The following is a 23,863-nucleotide window of genomic DNA, read 5'->3' on the forward strand; positions in this document are numbered from 1 at the left end:
AAGTATGATAAACCTATTACAGTACAGTACTAGAGAGCCGACGGTGTTAGTTGGGGACCTAGGCTAACTTTGTTGGACTTACGAACAAGTTGGACTTACGAACATGCTCTCGGAACGGAACTCGTTCGTATGTAGGGGACTTACTGGTACTGAGATGCAGAGGCTGTGTGGGAACTAACCCTAAGCCTAAGCCTAAGCCTAACCCTAACCCTAACCCTAAGCCAGCACGGCTTTGAACTGTGTCAGCCCTGCAGCCTCCTCGCTGCTTCTCCCGCCTTTAGTCTGAGCCCCTCTGTTCTCAGCACACTTGTCCAGTCACAGCCTGCGTCTCCCACTTCACTGCCCTGTCCCCTTTCCTTCTCCATCTCCCCAGGCCCCCCTGCGGGAGAAACTGCAGCTTGTGTTGGTATTTGGCCTCTCTCTCCAATTAAACTTTATGTTCACTTTTCCCGATATTTAGACTAGGTTGATTATTTTTATTTATCTATCTCCAAGTGATCAGTGGGACTCCAGGGACCTTTCTGTGACCTCTCGTTCACACCCCCGCCCGTCTGTTCTTGACTTTCCTGTACAGAAAAGCTCCTGCCCTACACAACACCGAAGGTTGAGATGCCAGCAATTCTGAGGGAGGGGGATCTGGTGGAGGCAAACAGGTGACCGCTGGGAGCGTTTACCCTGCACCTTACACGCCGGATGTTCTTGTGTTTTCATGTGCAAACAGGTTCCTGTCTCCAACCTACCAGCCGGGGTTCACGAGGCCGGGAAGTCTGTGGAAAAGGCAGACTCAATCTTTTCCCAGGAAAGAGATCCGCGGTTTGCCGAGATGTTTGCAGGAATCAGTGCATGTAAGTTTCCAAAGGATGCTGAGGTGAGATTGTGGGGTTTATAGTCGCCGTCCAGCCATTTGGAGGCAGCCACCCTTGAGGGTGAATTTACAGCGACTTCTATAGAGTAGAAAAGTAGCACCAAATACAGGGGTCCCAGTGGATCCTCTCTACTCCTGGCCTCGCCTCTCATTTACCCATTACCTGGGGCAACCAACCTGGGGCCTGTGACATCTCATCTTCAAAATTTGAGGAATTGGAATAAATGAGCTCTATTAATCATGGTAGAATTTAGTTTTATTAAGACAAAGACATGTCCCTATAAAAAAAAAATCTCTTGGGACTTCCCTGGTGGTGCAGTAGTTAAGAATTTGCCTGCCAATGCAGGGGGCACGGGTTCGAGCCCTGGTCCGGGAAGATCCCACATGCCGCGGAGCAACTAAGCCCGTGCACCACAACTACTGAGCCTGCACTCTAGAGCCCATGAGCCACAACTACTGAGCCCACGGGCCACAACTACTGAAGTTCGCGCACCTAGAGCCCGTGCTCCGCAACAAGAGAAACCACCGCAATGAGAAGCCCATGCACTGCAACCAAGAGTAGCCCCCACAACTAGAGAAAGCCCGCATGCAGCAATGAAGACCCAACACAACCAAAAATAAATAAATTTATTTAAAAAAAAGAATCTCAAATTAATCTCTAATGTAGAGAGGACCGCATTTTAAAACAAAAATATGCAGTAAAAAGGAAAATAAAAATTTTCCAGTATCCTACCACCCAGATTTAATCTTTTTTAACTTTTTAAAAGTCCTTTTTGTCTTTTTCTATACATATGAAATCTTTTTATATACAAAATCGAGCTTCTGCTGTTTGGTAGCTTACTTTTTCACATGACAATTCATTATGAACATCTTTCTAGATTATTAAATGGTCTAAATCGTATTTACCGCCTGCATAGTGTTCCATTGTATGGGTGTTCCACGGCTCATCCTTCATGGTGGTCACTGGGGTGCTCACCTGTGTTAGCACTGCAGTTAGAGAAAATGGTGCCATTCTTGGGACTGCGCTGGCGGTCCAGTGGTTAAGACTCTGTGCCTCCACTGCAGGGGACTCGGGTTCAATCCCTGGTCAGAGAGCTAAGATCCCACATGCTGCGAGGGGCGGCCAAAAATCAATAAATAATAAAAAATAAAATGGTATAAGAAATATTTTTTAAAAAGAAAATGGTGCCATTCAAAGTTCAGGTGTCACGTGGAACCCACGTTTGCAGCTGCCTCACTCGCCCACTCAGACTGCCGCCAAGATCAGCAACATATAAAACTTGGAAGTGTCTTTGTCAGTTCCAAAATTCAGAGAAAAGATTCAATTTTCATTTGATCAGTGAGATACAGTGTAATCGGGATCAGCTGAAGGGAGAAACCGGCCGACTCACGCCATGGAAGCATGGGGAACGCAGTAATGGGAAGGGACCCCCATTAGCGTCCTCCTAGGACTAAGGAACTGGGGTCAGCACGGGCCACAGAGAGGACAGAGAGGCCCCGGGCCGCTGGGAGAGAGCAGATCTCAGGCCTCCTGCTGCCAGCACCTGTAGTGGAAGACCCCAGCCCTCATGCCCACGTGGCTGTGAACCAGATGCTAGGAAAGTAGGGAGCGCGCTGGAGCTGCCTGAACTGAGAGCAGCAACAGAGAACAGACCTGTTAGCATGACGGGGAGGCTCCCCTCTGGTGGTTCCCACCGGCCATCCAGATGTGCCACCCGCCCACAGCGGTATTTCCTCGACTTTTATAGAGAATCGTAATTTCATCCAGCAAGAGGAAACAATAGCAAAAGTTCCTCTTCCTCTCAGATAAGCCTGAACTATTTGGTCAGATACCCACAGCATTTCTGGGAAACCCATTTGAAATTTTAATATTATACAAACATAGACCTTTTCCCATAAAGATGACAAAGTAGAAAAAAAAATTAACAGAAAAGGAAAAAGAAGGGAAGGAAAATATGTAATCCAAGAGTATTTCCACCAACCAAGCTGCTTTCCTATATGAAAAAGCAACAGAAAGACCTTCTCGGACATGCACCATCTACTTATACTTCCTGGAAAAAAATTACTTGCAGAAGACTGTGCTTTTTGTGAAATGAATCAAAATATGGGACACAAGAATGGAAGTGATAGGTTGGAAAAGAAGTAGTGATGAAAAAGTGAAACTAGTGACACCTGGAATTAATATAACACTATTAGGAGATAAAAAAGACATTTAAAAATAAAAACCAGAGTCAATTCAGCAAAGATACATACTTTGGATCAGGGGACTAGAAACAGAAATTTCTCATCAGTCTATACTATTTTATCTCTGACATATAACTTCAAGTATGTTTAAACATAACCACTAATGGACGGAAAAAAAAAAAAAAAAGGTGGAAGGAAAGAGGTCTCGCCTCCAAACCACTTCCAAGAAAAGACAAGGAAGTTTTTAGCAACTTGCAAAACACTCAGGAGAATAATAAAGAGAGAGAGCAAGAAACTATCAATAGCACGAGTAATGAAATAAGTTGATGTTCAAGGGCTTCTGATTGATAATTCTTGCATACTATGGTGCCAAAATATGATATAACCAAAACAAGATGAAATGAAACTATGTAACCGGAAAGAGCAGGTGGTGATGATGCTCTCCAAAACCAAGGAGGAAAGCAGAGAAAGAAGCTTATCGTGTACAGGTAAAAGATGGAACCTAAAATGAAGATATAAATGTCATGAACAATGAAATGTGAAATCCAAAAATAGTTTGAAACACAAGAGATCCTGACAAAGCCAGATTATAGCAGAAGATTTCAATATGCTTTTCTTCATCTCTAGCAAATCATGTAGATCAAAATAATAAAGGTATAGAATATTGAATAATTTTATGTATATATATATATTAAGTTATAGATAGATAGATAGATGTAATTTTGTACCCCACAGATGTCCTGGAGCATTTAGAAAAAAAAATGTTTCTTATTTAACCAACCACCGAAAAACCTTAAATACATGAGAAAAAGTGGCTTGTGTATAGTCAAGAGAAGTCCAGAAGTCTTCCTAACTCATGCAACTTTTAGCCTCATCTCTTTCTCTCCAAGATCCAAGGCCTTATGATTGGGTTAGCAATACACGCCCAAGAGTCTGATCTCTTTCCATCCTGTAAGGATTTCCCAATGAGCACCCCATCACTGCAGCAAAAGAAAATGGACCAGGAAAACTGCTCAGTGCCTCCGGTTTCTCAAAACGTCACAGAGGTTTGTTGACACGTGTGGGCAATTTGTCACATGGCCCCTGAAGCCAGCTCTCGGGGCCCCAAGCCCGTGAGCCTGAGCGTCCATCACTTCTCATGCCCACTCAATGGAGGATCCACCCGCTCCGCCCATCCCCCCAACAGCAAGCCAAAGACAGGTGCAGACGTGGGGTCTGTCCAGGCACAAAATAATTGCCATGTAACTCACCTTTATATCCTTTATTCCAAGATCTTGTTGCAAGCAGGGATGTTAGGGTCTATAGGAATAAGATACATAGGGCTTTTAAGATTCTAGGGAAATTGGGAGGGTGCTTCAGAGAGCCCTGGACCCCTCAATTACCAGAGGGAGTGAGAAGGCTCCTGTTCCCACTCCTGTTTCTCAAACTACCACCCTCTTCCTCGTGTTAAGATCTAACAGTCCAGCTGGGATTTGAGCCCATTTCTTCAGCCTCTCTCTGTGGGAGAGACTGCTGAGCTGAGTTTTCTACTTAGCACTCCGTGGTGGCAGAAAAGCATCCACTGTTACGCATCTTGGCTGGGCCTGAGTGTATTCACTTGTATGAGGAGCTTGACCTCTCAAAGAAACCCTCGTGGGGGGCTTCCCTGGTGGCGCAGTGGTTGAGAGTCTGCCTGCCGATGCAGGGGACACGGGTTCGTGCCCCGGTCCGGGAAGATCCCACATGCCGCGGAGCGGCTGGGCCCGTGAGCCATGGCCGCTGAGCCTGCACGTCCGGAGCCTGTGCTCTGCAACAGGAGAGGCCACAACAGTGAGAGGCCCGCGTACCACAAAAAAAAAGAAAGAAAGAAAAAAGAAACCCTCGTGGAAGGGTAAGGAACACAGGTCAGGGCTGCTCCAGGTTAGCTGGAGCACCTGCAGGGTCAGGCAGGGTTCTGGGCCAGCGGGAGGAGTGCTGGACTTGGATTCAAGCCCTGAGTCCTCCTTCACTGGCTCGAGAGCTTGGACAAACTTGAGCCTCAGTTTCCACACTAGCAAGTGATAACAAACATTTAAATGCTGTTGGCTCTGATACTGGCCCCTGTTCTAAGCACCTAACTAATGCTAACTCATTGAATTCCCACCACAGCCCTATGAGGAAGCTACTATTATTATCACCATCTTTCACTCGGGGAAACGGAGACAGGAAGAGGTTAAATAACATGTCCAAGGCCACACCCCAGATAAGTAGGGCAGAGCTGGACGTTAGGGCCTGTCCTCGTAACCATGGCTCCGCACCTTCTCACACATCAAATGAGAGAGATCGGGGATTCCTTAGCGGTCCAGTGGGTAGGTCTTCGCCTTCCAGTGCAGGGGGTGCAGGTTCGATCCCTGGTCGGGGAGCTAAGATCCCACATGGAGACTTCCCTTGTGGTCCAGTGGTTAAGAATCCGCCTGCCAGTTCAGGGGACACAGGTTCGATCCCTGGTCCAGGAAGATTCCACATGCTGTGGAACAACTGAGCCTGCGCTCTAGAGCCCATGCTCTGCACCAAGAGAAGCCACCGCAATGAGAAGCCCGCGCACCGCAACAAAGAGTAGCCCCTGCTCGCTGCAACTAGAGAAAGCTCGTGCACAGCAACGAAGACCCAGTGCAGCCCCCCCAAAAAAAAGCACAAACATATAATAATAATAATTTTAAAAAGATCCCACATGCCTTGCAGCCAAGAAACCAAAACATAACACAGAAGCAATATTGTAACAAATTCAATAAAGACTTTTTTAAGAAAATGGTCCACATCAAAAAAATCTTTAAAAAAAAAAAATGAGAGGCATCATACCCACCCCAGGTGAGAAGAACTCCGTAAAATACTGTCTGAGGAAGAACACTCTTTAGATCTTTTCATCTTCCCGACTGTCTTGAAAAGAGCCTGCCTTACAGCTTGTGGCCCAGCTGAGGCTTCAGGGAACAGCCGGGGGCCCTCGAGCAGCTTCAGAGATCAGGGCGGGGCAGGCTGCATGGGGATGGGATGGCTGCCCAGGCCGGGCCTGTGCACGCCGCCCCTGCATCTGTGCTCGGGTCTCCCTGCCCTGGGGTCTGCAGGGCAGGAACTCCTCCAATGTGACCCTTGCTCTGTTTTTCCCAGCGGAGAAGAAGATGATGAGCTCAGCTTCTGCAGCAGGAACTCAGCAGATCTACTCCCAAGGAAGCCCGTTTCCCCCAGGACACTCGGGAAAGGCCTTCAGGTACCTGGTGGGGGCAGGCAGCGGGGCAAGAGGGCAGGAAGAGGCCCCCCTACCCAGTGAAGCCCTGGGTCTCAGAGCGTGGCTCTGTGTGCAACAAATACTACACACCTCACTTGGTGCTTACACATCCACATGCCCGGGCCAGGCTGAGGAATCCGGTGGCTCAGGTTCTGCCCTGTGAGCCCTAGGTGAGTCACCGTAAGTGCATGGAGTCAGTTACTCTATATCAGATGTGAAAGGTGCCAGCCACTGCGTTGTGTAGCGGTGCCTGCCGGGAGAAGGGAGTGAGGTGGCCTCTAGCCAGGACCCAGATAGGGCAGAGCTGGGGACACCTGACAAGGCAGCAGAAAGTGCCCTGTTCCCTGGTTGTGAGGCCATGGCCAACTCCAAGGGGGAGAGGACAACTTGGCCCATCATGTCTGGGGTCTCAGCCTAGAGGGCCACTCATGGGAGGTACAAGCAGGATGTCTGGCCTTCCCACAGCTTGGTTCTTAGCATCAGGGACTTCTTGCAGGTCACAGAGGAAGCTGTGACAACAAAACCATGACAGTACCACCAGAGGCAAGGCCTGGCTCCACTGCCTGCCAGGGAAACAGGAGCACAGGCTGGGGAGAATGGCTAGAGGAGAGACCCGCAGCATTCAGGGAGAGTGTGTGGGTACTCAAGTGAGCATCAGATGCCCGCAGACTCACGAGGAGAAGCATCTCAGATGCATGCCCAGGAGGATGGGGCTCCTCATACAGCCCAGCCTCTGGCTGACTTGGCCAGAGCTGAGTTTCCAGATAAGATGCGGGCAGGGGCCAAGACTGGGCAGGTGGGACCAGCCACCCCAGGGAGAGGTCCAGGCTGGGACTGCCCTCTCTAAGGGGATGAGGCCCATGCTTCCACACTGGTCCATGGACAGACCTCCTGGGGAAGCAGCAGGTAACTCAGCAGTTGTGCCCTGGAACAGCAGCCTCTGAAATCTCGGAGTGGCTCTGACCAGCCGTGCAGCTGGGCCTCGCTGGATTGCCACCTGTTCTGAGTCTCTGGGGAACCCTGGCCACAGGCAGCGACTCTCTGGTCTGGGGACAGGAGGACAAGACGACAGCCCCCAGTGAGCTGCTCCTGAGCCAGCATCACTGCCGGTCACCCCGCTCTGCTGAGCACTGGCCGAGGCTCCAGACCTCTGCCCTGCTGCTGTGTTACTCACGCACTCAGCACACGGTGACCAATTGTAGTTCCGTGCCAGGCTGTGTGCCAGCCCAGGCCCGTGTTCACCGAGTCCTCATAACACTTGCTGCTCCCCCCCATCCCCCTGCCGTCTGGACAGAGGGACGGAGCAGAGGCCAGAGATGAGGAGGGACAGCCCGAGGCAGCATGGCAGGGGGCGGGAGGGCGGCCCAGAAGCAAAAGTCAGGTGGCCACCTGCTGCCAGGGCGGGCACTCAGCCATCAGGGATGTGGTGAGCAGAGCCCAGGAAGCAGGAGAGATGGGGAGGCCTCGAGTCTGGGAGAAACGGAATGAGACCTCAGAGGCCTTGAATACCACGCCCGGGAGTTTGGACTCCATCACTGATGACTTGTGGGAGAAGAGGGACTTGAGGAAGCAGAGTCCTGGAGAAAGTTCAGGGCGGCAGCGGTGCGGGGGTCGCAGTGGAGGAGTGAGGCGGTCCAGCTGGAGGTGCTGTGCCTGTGTGGACTGTCGTCACAGAAACAGAAGAGCAGGACAGGGTGGAGGGCGGTTACCAGAGGGAAGGCAGACTGGTGTCTGGACGGCTGTGTAAGGAAGGAGTCTTGGGGGGACAGCAGCCTCCGGGTGGAGCCTGGCACTGGGGAGGCGCTCACTAGATACTGGTCTATAGAATGAATGGATGGATTAATTAAAGAGGGCTTCCCTGGTGGCGCAGTGGTTAGGAATCTGCCTGCCAATGCAGGCGACATGAGTTCGAGCCCTGGGCTGGGAAGATCCCACATGCCACGGAGCAACTGAGCCCGTGCGTCACAACCACTGAGCCCACGATCTAGAGCCCTTGCTCTGCAACAAGAGAAGCCACCACAATGAGAAGCCTGCATGCAGCAACGAAGACCCAGCGCAACCAAAAATAAAAAATCAATCAATCAAATAAATTTATAAAAAATAATAATTAAAGAACACGTGAGGCTTTACGCCTGTGGGATGGGCAGTTTCCTGTAAATCTGCAGGGCCTGAGCTGGTTTGAGTGGGAAGGGCTATGGGATGAATGACCCTGAGCCCCCAGCAGAAGGGCACAGCTGTGGCAGCGCATCCCTAAGTATGTCCCCAGCCCAAGTCCTGCTGTGGTCCCGTGGGCCCTGTGCGTACGTTAGCCAGGGCACCTTTCCTAGGACCCACAGGGCTACTGCCAGCTCTCCAGTCCGTGCTGTGAGGGCACCGAGGGCCACCCTGCCCCAGAGAGCAGTGATCAGAAAAGGCCCTCTGAGCTGACACATTCTTCAGGAGGGAGAATGGGAAAGGAGTGCTGTGTTAAGTGAGGAAGTGCTTTCAGGAGGATGGGAATGAAGTTCCCCTTGATCATGGTTAGTGCAGGAATGTCTTGTCATCTTTGAGTTCTCCTTATTTTAAGAGGGACCGGATAGCATGGAAACCATATTGTAATACAATTAGTGAAACGGTACCCGGTCTTCTTTACTGGTCTATAACCTTCCATTCCTTAAACCCTGGCTGAAAACCCACCTCCACCCAGGCCTTCCGTGATTAGCCCCCTTCTTCCCGCGTGATTCGCTCGCGGGCACCCAGCACTCTGCCTGTGCAGAGCTGGCCCTGGGGAGGCAGGAGGAAGAACCTGAAACGAAATGCAAGTCTTTCCCATCTCCTTATCTGTAATGAGCTTGTTGTATAATTGGCGGAACTGGGAAAATCTCACAGAAGCCGTGCCTAGCAGTGCAGCCAGGGCAGGCCTAGGGGCAGAGACAGCGGTCAGGGACTGAGCCTGCGGGAGGACAGGCAGAGAGCACGGGTGACGCACACAGCGGGTGTCTACTAAGGACTCGTTGGATTCAACTGAAGATTCACTGAAGGGTCAAAAGAGGTAAACAGCAGTTTGCACTGGGATGGGGGCGGGCAGGTCCAGGCCCCACCCAGCAGGCTTCCACTGGCAGGCTCTTTTTTCTGAAAGCCTGTGGCCTATTTCCTGAATCCTTAAGCTTTATAGGTGCCCCAAAGGAACAAATTAACCAGAGCATAAGGAGCAAGTTAACACCAAGACTGATTTTTTTTTTTTTTTTTTTTTTTTTTTTGCGGTACGCGGGCCTCTCATTGTTGTGGCCTCTCCCGTTGCGGAGCATAGGCTCCGGACGCGCAGGCCCAGCGGCCATGGCTCACGGGCCCAGCCGCTCTGCGGCATGTGGGATCTTCCCGGACCGGGGCACGAACCCGTGTCCTCTGCATCGGCAGGCGGACTCTCAACCACTGCGCCACCAGGGAAGCCCCAAGACTGATTTTTATTCCAGGAAGCTGCTCTCTTCCTGGGAATCATCCATTGGAAGCAAGAGACACAGGGGTGGGATTGGGGCTGCGTAGAGGAGAGTGAGGGGGAGACCCTGTGGGGGAAAACAGGCAGCAGTGGTGAGTTGAGGGAGCCCTGGGGGAGAGAAGGAAGACCAGGGGCTCCCCCTGAGGGCCTTCGATCCAGTGACGCACAGCTCCGGTGGGAGAGAGCGGTGCGCTCCGGGAGAGGTGGCCCGGGACAGGGCGCGTGGAGCTGGGGCGTCTCCCCAGGACGAATGCATTTTCTTCCCTTGCAGTTCTTCGGTGGTGCATGTGCCTGGCGTGAACGATATCCAGTCCTCCTCCTCGACGAGCCAGAACATGTCCCAAATCTCCCGGCAGCTAAACCAGAGTCAGGTGGCGTGGACGGGTAGCCGGCCACCCTTTCCCGGACAGGTATGGGTGTCGGTGAGGGCACTGCCCCCAGGTGCCCAGAGGGTGCAGAGCGCCTGGGCTGTGCTTACTGTGCATCCCAGCTCTGAGAAGGGGCGGCACTCTGAGCTGTGGCTGACCACCCCAAACGCAGCCGGGCTCCCAGGAGCACTGGCCGCCCTAAGGGTACTCTGAGAACTGGGTCCCCAGCAATGGTACCGAGTCTGGTTTCAGCAGCCTTTTCTCCCCGCAGTGTCGGGGAAGTCCTGGGGAACCTGGGGGAGGGGTGGGCGCACAGAGGCCCTCGATCAGGAGCGAGCCCCTCACCACTCTGGACCTGCATTTCCCTGGCCCAGGAGTGCGTGAGAACATCAGCGCTGGGACACACGCGGCTCCGTGGGGTCGCCATGAGGACGGCTGTCCTCTGGGCTGAGGGAGTCCTTGCCAAGGTCCCATAAGCAGAAGGCAGAGGACCTAGATCACTGTAGCCCTGGGGATGAATTTCAACCAGACCTGCCCCAAAGATCCCGGGCCCGAGTGCTGTGGTTCTTGGGCCGGCGCACAGTGGCCTGATCCCAGGCCTTGTGCCCAGCAGGCCCAGGAGGGCCTTTGGAGCCACTGTCAGCCCAGGGCGGGACTGCCACTGCGGGTGGCAGTGACCAGCCCAGGCCATGGGCCGGGGAGACCTGCTGCTGATGCTCTCCATCTCTGTGCTTCATCCCGATCGCAGCCAATCCCCTCTCAGTCCAGCAAGACTCAGTCTTCTCCCTTTGGGATTGGAACGAGCCACACCTACCCGGCCGACCCCTCCTCCTACAGTCCTCTCTCCAGTCCAGCCACCTCCTCGCCCAGCGGGAACGCCTACTCCAGTCTTGCCAACAGGACTCCAGGGTTCGGTAGGTGGGGAACGAGGGAAAGAATGCCTGGGAGCGTCAGCAAAGATGCTTTCTGAACATTCTGAGTTTGGGGGTCTGAGCCCCAAGCTCCCAGAGTCCGGGTACCAGGTCTGGAGATTTGCCAGCGCCTCTTCTCTCTGGCTCTCTGGAGGCCAGTCGTGTCCCTAAGGGACTGGCTGCCTAGACCTCGGCTTTGTGGATTGACTTGCTCATTTTCAAGGCTCTGGGACTCTACTCTTGCACTGATGTCATCTGAATGCTATTTTAACCCTTTATGGCCCTTGGCAAGGACTTCTAGGTCCCCAAGTCAAAAACCCTGTAGTCCTATTTCAAAAAACTAGAGAAGTATAGGCTATAGGGATGACCAACTGTATAAATAAATTGTGTAAATAATAAACATTGTAAAGTTCACTTTTTAATAAGAACACCTAAGAACACGTAAGAACATCTTGCCTAGCTTTGTTTGCACAACCTCAGGCCATAAAGGGTTAAGTAACCACTTCCTGTGGTGCACGTCCCAGGAGCCCTTACCACTGCTCACCCTGCAGGTATTTAATGGACCCCCTCAGCATGTCTGCCAGGGTCAGGGTTCCATGTCACATGGCAGGGGCTCAGAAGGGACCGTGGGGCTGGCAAGAAGCCTGAGCTGGTGCCCATCTTCCCGCAGTGCTGTCCCCGGAGAGAGACAGCCAACAGTGTGCTCGGGGAGGGAGCATGAAGCAGAGTCCAAACATCTGAATTTCCATTTGAGTTGCAGGCTTCCCCTTAAGCCGTGTCAGCCTTAGGAAGGAGCTGTGCCTTGTACCTAGCCCATACCTGGAATTGGCAGCTGCTCTCACGCCCTCTCCGTCCCCACCACTAATAGCAGCACTTCTGGCCCCCTCAGCCCGAGGTCTCGAGGTCTCGAGGCCCAGCATTTCCCGACTCCTTATCTGTCGCTCCCCCTTGGACTCAGCCGTTCCCTCAGCGTGAATCCCATTTCCTTGTAGCAGGCTCTCACATTCAGCCTTTAAATATTCTTGCCAGATTATTCACTGAGTTTAGAAGCATAGCGCCCTATTTCAGGAAGGAGAAGCCCTGAGGCAATTGCTTTCAAGTCAGCCAGGCCCTCAACATAGATCCACCCTGAGGTTGGAAGCCTCTGGTTCCCAGGAGGACTCCTGCCTCCCTGCAGTCTCTGCATCCAGCTCCCTCACCAGGATATGGAGAGACCTCCCACCCTCCCCCACCCCCAGTCTTGTCCTGAAGGCCGCCGGCTGTGGCACACTTGGCATGCAGGCACCTAGTCCTTCCTGGAAGCACAGGGCCCACCTGGCACTGACTACTCACCAGGCCCTCCCGAGTGCCAGGACCTCCTGAGTGCCAGGCCCTCCTGAGTGCCAGGCCCTGGGCTGAGCCCTGGAAACAGAGGGAAGGAGACTCGGTTCCGACCAGCAGTGCAGGCACGGAGGCAGGGGAGACTGATGGGAACAGGGAGACGGCAGGCCAGTGCTGGAGGTGCAGCGGCCAAGGTCTACTGAAGGCAGGAGGGTGAGGAGAGGCTCAGAGGAGACCTGGCACTCACCCCGTAAGGCCTAGAAGCACATCAGTGTGGCTCTAGCAAGAAAGGAGGGGAAGCCACCCGCTGCCCCAACGACTAGGGCCTTTAGCTCTGTGAATCTGTCTAGTCTCCACTTAGCAAATGCTAGGCCCTGAAGTGCAAATGGAGATGGAACACAGAAAGGACAAAGTGTGGGGCTGGGGCCACCGTACAAACTGAAGACCAAGAACAGGATCACACAAACGAGGTCCAGGCTCAGCAACCATTTTTACAGCTGCTGTCCAGCTATCTCACACTCGGATGATAACAATAATAATTATGACAGTAGCTAACTCTTAACCAGATGCTTACTACATGCCTAGCACTTTACACATTTGAGTTCACTTAAAGCTCATGGTAGCCCTATGAGGGAGAAACTATGATTATTCCCATTGCACAGATAAGTAAACTGAGGCACAGTGAGGTCAGATAACTTACCCAAGGCCTCACGGCTGGTCAGTGGTAGCATCGTGCCTGTGGAGCCAGGTAGTGCCATCTGAGCCTGTGCTCCCATCACTACCCTATCCTGGCCGTTCTCTCTAATCCATCGTTCAGGGTATCTTAGAATTAACGCGGGAATTGGATGCGTCCTGATTTATACTAATGAGAAAGGGGCTGGAACCCTTTCAATGAGTGCATGGAAGAGACTGTAAAATAGAGAAAATAAGGACTGAGAAGTTTCTTGGGGCCTTACCATCAGTACCTTGTCTGTTAGCCTCACACAAGCAGTTCGAGTGGGAAAGGACACAGTTGGCGTGTGTTTGGAAGCCAGCTCAGGTGGAGCCATGAGGTGGGGACAGGAAGCTGAGGAGGAGGGAGGCTCAGGCTGGAGGTGGGGAGGAGGACCTTCAGGGGGGTGGGTGCCAGAGCCATCTGTGACGCAAGGCTCCTGGAGGACAGCTCCCAGTGCAGGCGGGGGAGGCCCAGGCAGAGGGGTCAGAGTTCACAGCAGGGTGGAGGACCATGGTGTGGAGGTGGCCTGCAGAGTGCGCGGACCATGGGATCTGTGGGGTGTGGGTAAAACAAGCAGCTCCTGCGCCAGAGGGCTTCAAGGGCACGGAGTCCTGGTGGAGGCGGCGGGGGGGCAATCTTCCGTTATGGTCAGAGAAGAGAGGGGGCGTGATTAGGGAAAGGGTCTGAGGGGTGTGTTATTAACGACGATGGCTGCTCCAGAGCACGGAGGGGAGGGCTGCAGGGAAGAGCAGGTGGGAGTGGGTGAGTGTGGAGGGAACAGAGCAATCTCAGTAAAAGGTCAGTTTCATTAATTATTAAATAAATAGGAAACCATTAAAACAGCTGGTGGTGCTTACATTTGCAATAGACATACCCTGGCCCCGTAGGTGCAGATCTGAGCGGCTTCCCCTGGCCTCCGCGAGGGTGTGGGTGAGACAACGGGGCCTGTTGGTTGGGCCTGAGGGTTACAAGCAAGGCAGCCTGGAGAAGACCACACCCCATGAAGCCTTACCTTGTTGAAGGTGTATCCACCACAGGACACACAAGCTACTGGGGGTAAACAAACTTGCCAGAGGCTGTGGGCTGCAGCAGGTCTGCAGAAGCAGCCTGGCAGCTGGCAGAGACACTGGCTAGAGGGTGCAGGTTGGACCAGAGCCAGTGGACCCCCCCACCAGGTGGCTGAGGTTTCATGGAGAGCACCAGCAGGGTGGAGCTGGCCTGCAGCCCTCTGGGTGATTGAGGATGCTTGCTGAAGAGTGAGTGCCCCTGGGCCTCCTGCACGCTGCTGGTAGACACACGCCGGGCAGAAAAGCCACCCGAACCAGAAGACAAGCCACTTCCTCTGCTGTGCCCGGCCTGTCTCTCCAGCCCCCTCTCTTGACAAAGCCTAACATTGCACCAGCTAGCAAAGGAGAAATGTTTACAGGGTCCAGTTCCCATTTCACAAAGCAGGGCAAAGAAGGGTGGATTTAGAGTTTGGAGGCATTCAAATGATAACTGCCAAAGATTTATATGATGCGAATCCCTGACTTGGTTAGTTCTCTGTTTCAACTACCCTCAGGCAGATGCTTGTTGATATGCTTGTTGATATCACCATGTTTCTAGGAGAACTGCAGGGAGCCAGGCAGACAAGTTGCACGATGAAAGTGGTTCAGAGGTGCTGTGGCAGGCCAGGCTTTCATCCCCTGACTTGGCTCGAGGGCTGCATATATGCCTTTTCAGTGCTGGAGCTAACTTACATGACTGTCTTACCACAGTGCTTCCTGATGTAATAAGTTGGCAGACACGAGCGTGGCCATTGCTTCTCATTTGTTCCCCATATGCCTTTCAGTTTAGGAAGAGATGGCTAAAGTATCTCATTCCCACATAACACAAGTCACAGCTGGCCTAGCAGATTTACCTTGGAGAGGAAGATTGAAAGAATATGTCATTCCAGAAATGTCTGAAGATTCTTTCAGGGAGAAATAGGATGAATCATTAGAGATAGGGAAGCAGGGTAGGAAAAGCACTATGAGAGAGAGGATTTCAATAACCCGAAATGTTTGCAGACACCCTGTCCCTCTTACTCCCCACCTCCTGCCCCCAAAACTCAGCCCTGGGAATTCTTCAAATTCTGTAATTTGAGGGAATTATAGACCATCCCACCCTTACTAGTTAGTGATGAAAAGACAAGATCTTAACCAGAAATCGTACGAAGGTGCAGCTCTTGGCTGAGACCCACAGGGAGGCCTTTACCTGGAAGGCGCTCATAAGAGGATAAGCTGCCCCTTTGGTGCTCTTTGCTGGCTTTATCCAGCAGGGCTTCTGAGCTGCAGGGCTGTGGACACTTGGCCCCAGATGATTCTTTGTTTGTTCACGGAGGGTGTTTAGCAGCCTCCCTGGCCTCTGCTTACTAGTGCTCCTCCGTTTATGACAATGGGAAATGTCTCTAGACATTGACAATTGTCCCTCCAGGGTGAGGGGGCAAAATCACCCCTGCTTGAGAGCCACTGAGCTAAACCCAACCACTTAGGACCTCTGAGCTGGACTTCAAGTGAACCTTGACTCTTAGGGCAATTTCCAAATCAGATGAATCTCACCGAAAATGTTACTTAGCAAAAGTGAAATTATAACACTGAGTGCCAATGAATTTTTCTTTTAAGGAAGTTGTCATCCCCTTCCCTCTACAACCTAGAAATCTACAAGCTCCTCAAGGTTCTCACTTTTGGTTTAAAAGCCCACCCAGTTGGCCCAGGTTGTAGCAGCCTAAAAATATATTCTATTTGGACCCCTGGGCTGGCAGGTGGCCCAGGCATCCAGCCAGGACTGTAGCAGCCTAGGCCTTGCTCAGGAAGCCTACAGAACACAAGAAACAGAGCATGGCTAGAACCTAGCTCATGGTTTGCAGCCATATACATGGCTTTGAGAGCAATAAAGCAACACAAGGATGTCGGTTAACACTGGGGCTTTTTCCAGAAAGAGACATGTGGGTACATCTTGAGGGCAGGCCATGAACATGCCCTGTTCACCATCTGTCTGCAGGCAGGTCAGTCAGGGCCAGGGTTTAGGCTAAGACCCCACGTGGCTCTGTCATCCGGGAGAGGTCATGTCGTAGTTATGACTCATTATTTAATCAAAGAGGTCACTAATGCAGCTCAGGAAAAATTTTAGTAGCAGAGGCTGAATGGAGGGCTTTCCCCTTTAACTCTCCCACCACATGGCCGGGGAACTCATCCTACAGATCGTCTTTGGATGTAACTTTCTCCAGGAAGATGCAGACTGAGTTAGGTCTCGCTCCTTTGTCCCTCCACACTGCCCATGCTTCCCTTCTAAGCACTCTTAACAATTCCAGTTGCCGTCCAGTACTCGTCTTTCTTTCTCAATGCATTGGGCCATTGCAATGCATTGTATCCCCAACACGCTGTGTCAGGTACATAGTCAGGGTTCAGTATGAAAGCTGTATTTATCAAATGAATGCACGTGGGCTTCAGTGTCAGAAAGATTAGGTTCATACCCTGCCTCGGACATTTGTAAGCTAAATGAGTTGGGCATATTTCTTGACCTCTTTGAGCCCCGGTTTCCTCATCTGAAAAATGTGGAAGATGGACCCATCTCTTAGAGTCAGAGTGAAGAAGAAATGAAATGAAATGATGTCTAGAAAGTACCCAGCACGATGCCTAGCACATAGTCAGTACTCCAAAAATACTAAGTCCTTTCCCTCCTTCCTTCCTTCCTAACTAGTCTGTGCTGTTTCTAAAGCGATCCAGTTAATTGATTTTGTCTGTGGCACACATTTAAGAAGAGCACTTCCCTCCCCAGAAGTTTAAGAATTTTTATTCTGAAATCTCGTCCCTGTAATTAATAGAATCACCCCCAGATACAAATGAAGAGCTAATCTTCCTCTAATCTTCACGCCCCCTCCACCCTACCCTGTCTCTGGCTGTCACCGAGGAAGACCGATGAGAGAATGTGTTTTTGTTTCATTATAAGTCAACAATGTCCAGGAAGCCTCAAAGGGGAATAGAAGTAAAAGTGTACAGAGTGTTCATGCTTCTGCCTTCTTCTCCCCTTTCCCTTCCTTTTTCCATTCCTTTATTCTTGCCTTCAGCGGATACTTATTGAAGCCTCCTTTATTCCAGGCAGTATATACTCAGTAAGGCCTGGGACAGACGTAGATAAGATCTGTGGCCTTAAGTTACTCACGATCTGGGGATGAGTCAGTGTAGCGCGATGGGCACCGTCCCGAGAAACAATGCAAGTGCTGCAGACGAGCGAAGAAGACAGAATCAGTTGTGCAAGGTCACATTCAGTCGGGACTTTGAGCATGAGTAGATTCCTGCAGGCACAGAGCAGGGGAAGGATGCGCACGGCAGGGAGACCACAGGTGCAACAGCACAGAGATGGAGCAGTGTGCAGTGTTCAGGGCGGGGGGTAAGTCTACAACAGCATGTGACTAGGGTGAGAGGCGCTGGGGGCACAAAGAAGGGGGAGATGGGGTTTGAAAAACAGGAACCATATGCCAAAGGCTCGGGTGTGCCCCCTCTGAGGAGCGTGGATGCTGGGGGACTGTGTTTTTTTGTTTTTTGTTTTGGCCGTGCTGCATGGCTTGTGGGATCTTAGTTTCCCGACCAGGGATTGAACCCGGGGCCACAGCAGTGAAAGCACCAGGTCCTGACCACTGGGCCGCCAGGGAACTCCCATGGGGTGGGGGGGGGTGCGGCGAGGGGAGACTGTGTTAGTTTCTAAGCAGCGGATGCCGTTGTAGGAAGACCACCCCGGTAGCTGCGTGGGTCTGGGGGAGGTTGGGTGCTGGCCCCGCTCGGAGCACTGATGGCAGCTGTGAGAATGGATGGAGCGAAGGAGACTGGGCGGAGGGGTGTTAGGGGATTGGGGATGCAGCAGAACCCAGTGAGTGACTGGACGTGAGGGGTGGGTGAGAGCAAAGAGTTGACAGGCGTGGTGTCCCCGTCTGGGCTGTCCGAGGAGGTGGGACGATTGTTTTAGGCGTGAGGGGTCCAAGGTGTCTGTCATACTGTTTAGACACGTCTCCTACGGTGGATAGATGGACCCGAAACTTAGGAGAGAAGCTGCGCTGTAAACACCACCAGAGATGTGAGATGTGAGTCTGCCACTCCCAGGTCCTCCTTTCACGCCCCTCAGCACAGTCAAACATCAGTCCACAAGTCCTCTTTCCCCAGAATACCTCAGATCCACCCACTTCTCTCCACCTCACGTCTGGTGCTACTGTCATCTCCTGCAAGGATTACTCCCGCAGCCTCCTGCTACCTGGGCTTCTTCCTCCTCCCCTTGTCCCCTCGTCCACTGACAGAGTGATCTTCCCAAACATGAAGGTCTGTGTGTGACGCACCTCAGCTTAAGAGCCTTCAGCAGTTCTCTGCTGCCCTCAAAATCCGTCACCCTCATGGTGTGGGACCTGACCCCTGGTGTGCCCTCCAGCTGGGTCACACTTCTCCGGGCCCTTTGGCATCTGGAACCTGCTGTAGGTCCCTGGGTGGAACGGACCCTCTTCACTGCCAGGTCTTGTACACACTGATCCTTGTGTCTGGAATGCTTTTTAACCCCGCCTCCAAGCCTTATGCCTGGATAACTACTAACTATTCCCCTTCTGCTCGCAAGTGAAGCCTCTGAAAAGCATTTTCTACTTTCCATAACTAGGTTAGGTATCCCTCCTAGGAGGTTTTTATTCCAGCTCTGCTCAGCCTTCTTAGAGCAGCTTACAACTGGATGGACATTGCTGCTTCCTCCTCTCCCCCGACCATGCTGTAAGCTCCTAGGAACTGTCTTGTTTCCCAGTGTATGTACAATACCCGCCTGGAGGCTGGGTCAGAGTGGGAGCTCGGGAAATATCTGCTCAATGAATCAATGAATCAGTTATCATGGGGATAGAAGAGGTTGCCCCCATCCTCTCTGCTGATCAAAGGGAAGTTCTAACTCAGACCTCTGCATTCAGCCCATGTTACGGGGCGGAGACGTATGTAAGAGCCAGGGGGCACCTGGCAAGGAGTGACGTAGAAGGTGGTGGAACCAAGATCAGGCGTAGTCGGAGAAGTCAGCCAAACAATTCCAAGAAGGTGGTGGTCATAAGTGTCGATACCCAAGAGAGCTTAGCAATGAGAATTGACTTTGAATTTCTGTCGGGTTGGGCTCGGCTCTACAGACTTCGCTGCAGAGTGATTGCAGAGCGTGGAGGAGGGAGGGAAAGGTGAGAAGACGCTGTGCGTATGGCCAGCAAAGGGAAGGAGAGGTAGACATGGGGCTTGAGGAGCCTGTACTCGTCTGCTAGAGCCGCCATCACAAAATACCGCAGGCTGGGGGACTTAAACAGCAGAAACTTACTTTCTCACCGTTCTGGAGGCTGGAAGTCTGAGATCAAGGTGTCAGCAGGGTGGGTTTCTTCTGAGGCCTCTCTCTTTGTCTTGTAGATGGCCACCTTCTCCCTGGGTCTTCACATGGTCTTCCCTCTGTGCCTGTGTCCGGATTTCTTCTTCTATAAGAGCACTGGTCATATTGGATCAGGGTCCACCCCTATGAGCTCACCTGAATTGTCTCTTTTTTAAAATTATTTATTTATTTATTTTCCTGCATCGAGTCTTAGTTGCGGCATGCAGGATCTTAGTTCCGGCAGGCGGGCTTCTCTCTAGCTGTGGCACACGGGCTCAGTAGTTGCGTTGTGGCACACGGGCTCTCTAGTTGTGGCACGCAGGTTTAGTTGCCCTGTGGTGTGTGGGATCTTAGTTCCCCAACTAGGAATCAAACCCATGTTCCCTGCATTGGAAGGTGGATTCTTAACCACCAGACCACCAGGGAAGCCCCCTTGACTGCCTCTTTAAAGGCCCCTTCTCTGAATGCAGTCACAGTCTGAGATACTGACGGCTGGACCTTCCACACATGAATTTGGGAGACACACTCCAGGCCACGTAGGGAGGAAGAGTGGAGAGAATTAATTCATGATGGGCAGGACTCCAGCAGGGAATCACTGTGGCAGGAAGGTTCTGGAGGAAGCCGGAGGACTCTGGAGAGGCAGCCACCTCTGAATATGTGAGGACAGTCCTCATGCTCTGCCCCAGCCGTGCTTTCAGCACAGGTGGCTGTGTCCATCCATCCTCCCTCCGAGCAACAGGTGGCCCAGCTTGTGCTTTAGCCTCCTGGGCCCCCAGGATGGGGGCCAAGTGTCTGTCCAGTGGGGCTTCCCTCACTGCGCCAGCTGGGGCTGCTGTGCATTTAATCTTGCCGTACCAGGCCTGTTCTACATTGTCCCATTCTGAAACTGGCCCAGGGGACGTGATTCTGTGAAAGAGTTCCTCCTGGCCCAGGGAGTCTCATGAGAGAATCTTAGGTAAAGGCATTTCAGCAAAGCCAGACGCATTTTTTTTAACAACAGAATCCTACATACACGATAGATTTAAATCCCTCTTGTGCTGAAATAGGGAATTGTATCCTTCCCTGATTTTCTAAACCCCTTTACCAACTGTGATCGTGCAAAGCTTGAAAGGCACCAGTGGTGAAGCATTCAAGGGAGTGTATGTCTTATTAAAGCCGTTTGTATCTCAGGCAGTAGGTGAGATGTATGTGTGAGAGAGAGAGGGATTGATTCTTCCCCCTGCACACTGTCTAGCCTTCCCCCAGATTAACCCAGTGTTCACTCATCAGGTGGTGAGTAGGGTCGCCTGTGGTCAGTAGGACCGTTGGAAGAACAAGCAGAGCCACCATGGGGCCTGTCCTGCCACCCAGAGCTTGACAGTGAGCCCATTGCCTCTAAAACATTATTGAATGGTTTGGAACAAGAAAAACTTCCTGTGGTTTTTTTTTTATACACCTTAGGATAAACTACTGAATCTTTAAATGTTTTAGACAAAATTCTGCTCATTTTTCTTAGTTTCTGTTTTTCCATTGGGTATTTTTTGTAAAGTGTAGACAGAAGCAAGGTTGCTGTCACTTACAAATTATAATTTGCTGATTCCCACAAAGAGACCTGTCTTCTTCTCTAAGCTGCACCCAAAAGCCTTTCCTCCCAAACCAGTGGTGCTGAGAAACCCTCAGCTAAAGAGATGGGCAGAAAGGGCCATGGCTCTTGACCCCCGTGGAAGGACCTTGTGGAGTGCCACATGTGGCTTCAGCCAAGTTCCCCAAAAGGCAGCGAGGCTGCCGGAGGTCAGGGTGAGGCTCTTCCTCTGTCAGGGCCAGGTTCCTTTAAAGAGCAGCCTGTGAGCCGAGGGGCATCCAGAGTGGCAGGGCCCGCCTCTCCCTTCTCGTGCATGTCAAGGAGAGGGCTGCTCTCAGCCACAGACAGGCCCCACGGAAGCAAGCCTCCAACAGTGATCACAAAGGGCCGAGGGCTCTGAGGCTTCCGGCCCTGGTCACCTGGCAGGGGCACCCACCCTGGCAGGACAGCCACCCTGTCCGGCCGGTCCCTGCACCATTCGCCAGGGAGCCCCCTTTCCTGTTTCACCCATCCAGCTCTCGGGGGCACAGCCAACTTCTTATGTATCAGCCAGCGTGAGAGAGAGGGGGACAGTGAACACAGCCAGCTCTGGATGGAACGCGCCTTTCAGGAATGTGGGGCCCTCTGGGCTGCAGTGGTTCTTAGGTCTCCCAGAGCCACGGGATGGCTTTTAAAGGAAGTGTCCTGTGCGTCGGATCTTTCAGCTGAAAGTGGACAAGGTAGCGGGCAGTTCCAAGGGCGGCCCTCGGAAGTCTGGTCGCAGTGGCAAAGCCAGCACCACGGACAGCAGAGCGGTGAGCAGCACTCCCACCAGCAGCCCGGTCAGACTGAAGTGTTCCAGGTAAATCAGCGAGCACCGCCTTCTCGTAGGTACCGGCGCCTCTCTCTGCTTCCTCTCCCCCTCGGTCTCTGCCTCCCTGCCACAGCACGACTGCCCATAGAGACTGTGCGTGCTGGCCCCTCCCAGGGAAGGTAGTAGCCCTGACTTGAGGGGGTCCAGTAGGAGGCTCGGCTCTTCTCGTGAATTCCGCGCAGGTATTGCTGGTTGAGGCTGCCTGGGCGCCTTGCCACTCTTGAGTTTTTTGAGCCATTCCTGGTCCATCCCTCGCGCCTGGGGCAGCCCTGACCTAAGTGTGCAGCAGCAGTGGACACCACCGGCAGCCCCACGGCGCAGGACTCAGCCCCTTTGGGGTGTTCAGAGCTCCACTTTTCAGCCAGAAAAGTTCTCACTGGGGAAAGGCTCCTGTGGGGGGGCATGAACCGGCTGATGCTCCATCCACCCCACCAGGTCTTCATGAGGGAGAAACACCTCCTAACAAGAGCCCCAGGTGCCTTCTGTCATGTCCCAGAGCCTGCCCCGCAGAGCGAGGATGGGGGAGGAAGCACCTGGTGGTAGGGCTCTGAGACCCGCAGACTAAGATCCCCCTTCTCAAGGGAGAGCTTGCCCTTTACCCCACCCTCATCCCAAGCACCTTTCCCACCAGGTCGAGCAGCATCTTCAGAGACAAAGGTCTAGAACCCAGATGTCACTCCAGGTCCCCAAAGGGGCAGAATCCTTTTACATATGCAGAGAGGTACCCTGACCTGTAAGGATTAGCCCCTCCTTCCTCCGTCCATAAGGCTCAGCCCCAGCCCATTCTTATGCCTCACAACTGCCATGTAAGGCAGAATTCCCTAACCTGGTTCTTCATGGTCATGATGCTAAAAAGAATTCTTGGTCAAATAAGTTTGTGAAACATGATTAAATAGAGTTATTCGGTTTCTTGACTGCAGGACTTATCAGAGCCTTTATTATACTAACGAGGACTGAGGATTTTTAGGAGGCAGGCAAAGTATACCTTGTTTCCCAAACTCATTTGTCCACAGAATTCTTTCCTCCCAGAGTATCTCATGGGCCAAGAGTTGGACACAACACACTTTGGGAAATTTGCCATAAGGGCTCCTCGGATTTTCTGGATGGGTAGTCTGAGGCCCAGAGAACTTGAAGGACTTGTTAAAAGTGAAGTCTAACCTTGCAGGGATTTGGCCTTGCCCTAGATATACACAGTGAAGACAGGCCACTCAGCTGTTCACGCACGTAGCCCTCCTTTTGCCCCTCCCCGTGTTTCAGTGTTGTTGCATTTTGATCATCGGTTGTATGTACCTTGCTTGGCACCAAGCTGGGTTCTCCCCACCAGTGGGCCTCTTGTCCACCCTGTGTCCTGGCTCAGTTTTAAATAGAGAAAGGTCATGTCCTGAAGTTGTGTTTGTGTGCTGGAATGACAGCTCCCAGGAGAGAACAGCTTCCCAGGATCTCAGACATTTGAGGACCGTCTCAGAGCATCCCTCAGGTGGCCGGTGGCGTGTTCCTGGGCCGCCCCCTTAGAGAGATGACCGTGAGGGTGGCTGGCAGGCTGGGCTCCTGGGACGTGCCGGTGCCCAGGAGGATGAGCCGACTCCCCTGCGCTTTTTTTTCTTCTCTCCTGCAGGACATGCTGCCCATGCCAGGAGATCCAACCCAGGGGACCGGCAACTATAACATTGAAGACTTTGCCGACCTGGGCATGTTCCCGCCATTTTCTGAGTAGCTGCGCACAGAGCAAGGCTTCCACTGGGCAGTGCCCCCCATGCCGTGACATCGACGTCCACGTGAACAGGGCCCCTCCGCGCCCTGCTTGCCCTGCCGCGGAACCCCCCAGCAGAAGACATCTTGCCCCCTGTGTTCCCCTCACTGCCGTGGTGTTGCTCAGCTTCTAACCCACAGCTGCAGCTGCTCGGCCACTGACCAGGAGCCCAATAGACGTCGGGGGCTGGTTGTATTTATTGTATTTTACCTGTCTGTGCTTGGGAGGCGAGCCCATTG

At 52.5% G+C, this 23,863-nt stretch overlaps 1 protein-coding gene across 3 annotated transcripts in view; it reads left to right on the forward strand.

Annotated features, from left to right (window-relative positions):
* ARNT2 (aryl hydrocarbon receptor nuclear translocator 2) overlaps window positions 1-23,588 on the forward strand; it is a gene marked incomplete at both ends in the record, with an annotated part of 188,741 nt that extends 165,153 nt beyond the window's left edge. For 2 of the 3 annotated variants that reach the window (XM_079699492.1, XM_079699493.1), the window contains 6 exons: window positions 722-845; window positions 6,173-6,272; window positions 10,037-10,175; window positions 10,897-11,047; window positions 21,726-21,862; window positions 23,490-23,588. In XM_079699492.1, the coding sequence (XP_079555618.1) occupies window positions 722-845; window positions 6,173-6,272; window positions 10,037-10,175; window positions 10,897-11,047; window positions 21,726-21,862; window positions 23,490-23,588 (750 nt within the window). Of the gene's footprint in view, window positions 1-721; window positions 846-6,172; window positions 6,273-10,036; window positions 10,176-10,881; window positions 11,048-21,725; window positions 21,863-23,489 lie in introns of all 3 variants that reach the window. The other variant, XM_079699491.1, reaches the window with a different exon arrangement.
* Between the last annotated feature and the right edge of the window lie 275 nt (window positions 23,589-23,863).

The sequence above is a fragment of the Hyperoodon ampullatus genome, assembly GCF_949752795.1.
Source record: "Hyperoodon ampullatus genome assembly, chromosome: 3".
Classification (NCBI taxonomy): Eukaryota; Metazoa; Chordata; class Mammalia; order Artiodactyla; family Ziphiidae; genus Hyperoodon; species Hyperoodon ampullatus.